The sequence below is a fragment of the Ochotona curzoniae genome, unplaced genomic scaffold (assembly GCF_017591425.1).
Source record: "Ochotona curzoniae isolate NIBS_2020 unplaced genomic scaffold, NIBS_Ocur_1.0 contig_4148, whole genome shotgun sequence".
In the NCBI taxonomy this organism is placed as follows: Eukaryota; Metazoa; Chordata; class Mammalia; order Lagomorpha; family Ochotonidae; genus Ochotona; species Ochotona curzoniae.
Window position 1 is genome coordinate 6,018,792 of NW_024466146.1, and position 6,000 is coordinate 6,024,791.

The 6,000-nt window shown below is 46.7% G+C and overlaps 1 protein-coding gene across 1 annotated transcript; it reads right to left on the bottom strand.

The window, feature by feature from the left end:
* Window positions 1-378: 378 nt before the first annotated feature.
* On the bottom strand, window positions 379-2,279 carry CRYGB (crystallin gamma B). Its single transcript, XM_040984393.1, has 3 exons — window positions 2,271-2,279; window positions 1,936-2,178; window positions 379-662 (listed from the first exon to the last, which is right to left on the bottom strand). Exons 1-3 carry the CDS (start codon window positions 2,277-2,279, stop codon window positions 387-389), a joined length of 528 nt encoding a protein of 175 aa, XP_040840327.1. The 3' UTR covers window positions 379-386.
* Window positions 2,280-6,000: the final 3,721 nt, after the last annotated feature.

The window sequence follows — 6,000 nt, forward strand, 5'->3', positions numbered from 1 at the left end:
TTGTTTCTGGACCTTATATGTCTAAACCCTGAGAAATGCTTTCCTCAACATCTAACACTTGAATTCTATAAGAAAACAATGGAAGTAACCTGCAGAGTTACCATGAGGTAAATAAATAATAACTACCAATCAATCTCGTGCCAACAAATGTATCCTGTGAGAATAGCCACACACGGCTGTAGCCCAATTGAACTATTTTTAGTATTGGAGATGTTATCTTCTACATAATGTATGAGGATTGAATACAGGTTATTATGTTTGGCCAAGTGCCATGATGGCTTATGGGAGCGTAACAGACAGAAAGGCAGGAGGACTCCATTACTGCCAGAAACACAAGCTACATACTTTATTATCTCCTACGGGGGGGTGGGGGAGGAGAAAACACTTCAGTAAAAATCCATGACTCGTCTGAAAGAGCCAGCTTTGGCATTCGTGGCCCCCCAGTCAAGGAAGCGCCGGTACTCGCCCGGCCGCAGCAGGTACTGCCTGCCCCGGTAGCTGGGCAGCTCGTAGAGGATCCAGCAGCCCTCCAGCACGTTGAGGGAGTGGATCTCATGGAGGTGGAAGCGGTCCTGAAGTGAGAGGCAGTCGTCCGTGATCTCTGACATTTGCCCTCTGAAGTCGTCTCGCTCATAGATCCTCATTCTGAAAGTGCCAGAGTGCTGGGTGGAAGACAGACAAGGAAAGATAAAGAATTAAAAGTAGCAGATAGGGGCCACAGCTTGACTTGCCTTGCACTCTCCAGGATCCCATAAGGGCACTGGTTCTAATCCTGGCTGCCCAGCTTCCCATCCAGCTCCCTGCCTGTGGCGTAGGAAAGCAGTTGAAGATGGCCCAAGACCTTGGGACCCTGCAACCACGTGGGAGACCAGGAAGGAGCTCATGGCTTCGGATCGGCCCAGCTCCAAATCTTCAGATCTTTCTCTCTGTCTCTCCTCTTCTGTATATCAGCCTTTGTCTCTCCTGTATACCTGACTTCAATAAAAACAAACAAATCTTTTTAAAAATAGCAGCTAAAATGATCATTTCTGTAGCTCTCTGATTACATCTGCCCAAAAGTTCTCTGAGTCCAGGATGGCCAGGTTGCAGAATGCAGGGGCTGTTTTCTAGCCAGTTGTTCACTACGAGGGAGTGAAATGATTTGTGGCCAAAGCCAGGGGCAGAGCTCCCAGCTCCTCAGCGTCTATTCCCGTCTTTGATTCTTGGGGATTCAGATATGCTTAAAATAAAATTGGTCATATCAATTTAGTGCTTGTTATTTGAAAACTATGGTGAGAATGATAGGAAAGCTAAGCCTGATTTGCTCTAACACCTACTGGTTGACTCTGCAGCCCCCTGTCTGGTTATCTGCTGCTCACTCTGCTCTTCTGAGTCTGCTCTCCGTCACTCCCCAGAAAATAGTGACTCTCCAACATCAGCTTTGGATTTGGCCTTTTCCTCCAACTTACACGCTAAACTACCAAACAGGTATGGACTGCAAAATTTGAACTAGAAGCTAGGAGTCTAGTTTTTCTAGGAGAAAGAATCCAGTAGATAAGTAAGGCAAGGGAAGATGAAATCTTTTTTTAAGCAATTAGCCAGTCCCACAGTGTATTTATCGATTTTGGTATATTGGATTTCTGACTGGAAACAGACCTCCATAAACACTTAAAGTAATCATATCTTTAAGAGATGGCAAATACAGTGCCTCTATGTCTTGCTTTCTTTTTAGTCTTTGATTTTTAAATATTTTATTATGTAAAACTTAATTGAAAAATAAAATCCAATCCCGTGGAATTCATGTCCAATGTGGTAAATCTGAGCTAGCTTTAGAATGAACCACTTGCTCTAGGAGCCGCTTCCCCTTTCTGCTCTCTAGGTGGGACCATTTGGTTTAAGATGATGATTTCAAACAGCTTTCATTCCCGGAGTGACAGGCTTCAGAGCCACACTCACTTGCGGGATGAGGCGGCAGGAGCGGACCGAGTCGCTGAGGCCCATCCACTGCTGGTAGTCGGGGTACTCGCCCCGCCGCAGGAAGTACTGGTGGCCCTGGTAGTTGGGCTGCTCATAGAGCATCCAGCAGCCGCTGTCCACGCGGATGGAGTTGCAGCGGCTGAAGTAGGGCTGCAGGTTGGGGCAGTCGCTGCTGCACTGGTAGCAGCGGCCCTGGAAGCCGCGGTCCTCGTAGAAGGTGATCTGCAAGGCAGGGCGTGGGAGAATGAGTGATTTGTCTCCATTAAGGATGCTGCCTGGGGGCAAAGGTTGAGCCCCAAGTTTCCAGGACTTACCTTTGCCATGGTGGAGAGAGGAATCAGGGGACGGTCTCTGTATGCTGTGTGGGACAGGGTGGGGGAAGCGCGGTATATATAGAAGCTCTGACTGCTGCCTCCACAGGAAATTGCACAAAAGGCCCCATTTCGGTGAGTAAGGGGATTTGCAAACTCCCCGCGCTCCCTCCCTCCCTCTGGTCACTGGGGTTGGCTGAATGGTTTACTCTCATTCTTTCTGGTAGGTTCGGATCGCTCTAGTTCACTAAAGCTGTTGTGGCCATCAAAATAAAAGACTCTTTACTCTTTGGGTTGAGCAAAAGGATGAGCGAAATTCTATCCCCGTGCTTTTATTCTATAGCTTACTCTGCTTAATTAGCTTCTCTTAGGTGTTAAACTCCGCAAGGTACTCTGTTCTGCCGCTGGATTTGTTTGTTCATTTGAACTTTTCTTTTAAAATAAAAGCCAGAATTGAAATAATCCGGAATATTAAGGAAGGGGGAAATCAAGTGAAGTAACCTGTGACAAAGGAAAGAATAAAACTTGGTTCGGATTCAGATCCTGTGACCACAATTGCAGTTGTCTGGGGACTTAACCTTGAGTAAATTTGATACTCAGTTGCGAGTTCTTTCTCCATTTTCCTGATCCCTGGGGCAGAGGGTGTTGGCATGTACTTGGCTGCAGAGAGCTGTGATGTGCCCCTCTTCTCACATCTGCCCCAGGACTAGACCCCTCTTGCTTATGGTGGCTGTCTGGAATCCTGCTTTCTCAGATCCCTCCCCTCCTTCAAAGGCCCTCGGACAGTTCTTCCTTCTTCAGAATGTAAAGGCCTGCTCCCTTGATGATGGGGATTTGAGTAGTGAAAGCAGTCATGCAGAAACCCCAAACCCCACCTTGGCCCCTCCCTCAGATGGCTTCCAGCCCAGGCATCAGGGCTTTGTCAAGGCTATAGAACCTAGACAAGCCTGAGACCATTTCAAAGAATCGTTAGGTCAAACAGCTTCTGTAGTAATGGCAAGATGCTAGTTGCCTTTTCCCTTCTATTCTTTTCATAATACGCAGTGCTCTTTTTAGAGGCTGCTTTTGTAAAACAATGCATCTCTATCATTTTTGTTTTGGAAAGCAATGTCTGCTAGTTATAAAAAATATATGCTGTTTTTGTTAACAGTAGTAAGATTACTGACCAAGATCTTTCTTTATTTTTATTGCAAAGTCAGACATACAGAGAGCAGGAGAGACAGAGAGGAAGACCTTCCGTCCGATGATTCACTTCCCAAGTGAGCACAATGGCCAGAGCTGTGCCGATCCGAAGTCAGGAGCCAGGAATTTCTTCTGTTTCCAATGCAGGTGCAGGGTCCCAAGGCTTTGGGCTGTTCTCAACTGCTTTCCCAAGGCACAGGGAGCTGGATGGGAAGCAGGGCTGCTGGAATTAGAACCGCCATGCATAGGGGATCCCGGGCGTTTTCAAGGTGAGGACTTTAGCTTGCTAGGCCACTGCAATGGGGCCCCAAGATCATTCCAAGAAGGAAAGGCACCTGTATGCATGGAATGTGTTGACTCCCATGAAAAGGAATCATTGTCATGGAAGGAAACCAGATACCCGACGTATTGCCAAATGTGGGATGGTCTCCTAAAGCGGTGGCAGCGTCCTGGGCTCCCCGTTGCTCTCTCTTGCTGGTGGACTGGCCTTGTTACACCTGTGGTTAGCCTTGGTGACCTCTGCTCTGTGGCTGGTGGCAGAATCTGGGTAATATCAGATGACTGCATCAGTCAATCCACTTGGCTGTTGGTGTTTCTTCCATGCTGGATGTCCTATGACAAGCAATAATAAGGGAATATAAGCATTTTACACTTGTTCCCTGTTAGGAGTCACAGACTTACAGGCCTTAGACTTGGCATGCCTGACAACCTGCTGCATTGCAAAACCTACCTTGGGCAAGCAAGGCCACAGCAAGCAGAATATTGCAGCCAGACCATCCCTGCAAAGCCAGCGGAACAGAACCTCCACCCTTGTTCCTGTTCAAATAATTAATTCCTCCCCTGAGTTTCAATGAAGATGATTAGTTCCTCCTGTTTCAACATAGATGATTAGTTCCTTCCCTGCTTCAATGAAGATAATTAGTTCCAGGAAACCCCACCCCTCTCCCACCTCCCCCAAAGAAGAAGGTATATATATATGAGGAGTAAAATAAAGGACATGGGCACTGTCTTTCACCAAGTACGAGTGTGCATGTGTTTCTTGTGCCAGCAGCCCGGCATTCCCAGTCCACCCTCAGGGTTTGAGCGTTGTGTCCTGCAGGTGGGGACAGTTCCCACTTCCAACTCTTTATACACATGCTTCTACCTCAGATTTTCTTGATCCTCATTTTCCAGTTTTTTCTAAGTCCTGGACTAACTAGCTAAGCCAGCTCCTCATGACCTAATGATTCCAGCTGTCCTGTCCTAACCCTGGGCTATTTTTCTTTGTATACAAAGTGGCAAGTAGGTGCGCTGGTTAAGGCATGCTCCTGGGAAGGATTTCTCTCTCTGCTGTATTGAGAGCCACCCCAGGGAGTTACTGCGCAGCAGCAGCATGCCTTCTCTGGCTTCACATGCCAAGCCAACCCACCCTACTAGAAACCACTCAGCCTTTTGTTCCTCCTCTGTCGGTTGGCCATAAGGAGCCCCTGAATGAAGTTGTAAGTGTGAGCTGAGAGTGAGCTAGCACAAGAGTGATGGCCTCGGTCAACCACACTATTGAACTAGAGTTGGCAACTGAGGTGAAGTCTAGGGGGTAGTCTTTTGCGCCCTTGTGTTACTAAGTGATTTGCTGTTGGCTTCCACTGCAGATGGCTAACCTTGGGCAAGGCAGAGCCCTGTAACTGCAGAAAATTCCTAGAGAGAAACTCAGCTTTAAGTTGCCAGCATCTGGCCTGAGTGGGAACACGGAGAGCGTGTCAATATGCCTGATTTAGGAGGAAAATCAGAAAGCGTGTGAACCCAGCTGAAACTATCACAGTTAACATGGTGAGTTGTAAACTTTCGGGTTTCCATCATATTTGTGAAACTCATGAATGGTTGTGTTATTAACACTGTGTAGCATGCTCTAGTTTTCTTCAAAGGCATCTTTTAAATAAAGTGAATAGTAAAACTAAGGTGATTATATTCAGTCTTTTAATAAAAATGCTATTTTGGGGGCAGAGAAAAAGACTGAATGAGAAGTCATGCTGAGTGCCCCCTTTGTCCTCAGAAGAGCGCTCACCAGACAGACTCATTGAAGATTATAAAAAGATATGTCAACAATTCAAACTTTTAAAAAAGGATTTATTTATTTTTATTGCAAAGTCAGATATATACAGAAAGAAGCAGAGACAGAGAGGAAGATCCTCCATCCAATGATTCATTCCCTAAGTGGCTGCAATGGCTGGAGCTGAGCCAATCCAAAGCCAAGAGCCAGGAGCTTCTTCTAGGTCTCCCACACGGGTGCAGGGTCCCAAGGCTTTGGGCTGTCCTTGACTGCTCTCCCAGGCCACAGGCAGGGAGCTGGATAGGAAGCAGGGCTACCGGGATTAGAACCAGTGCTCATATGGGATCCCAGTGCATTCAATGTGAGGACTTTTGCCACTAAGCTATCACACCAGGCCCAACATTCAAACTCTTAAAGAAATCAAGCTCACAACCCTGTTTCATGAGACCCAATAGAGTCAATATCATTATCAGGTGAGTATTTGAGATGATGATGAAATATCACCTGTTGATCATTATTGTAGTT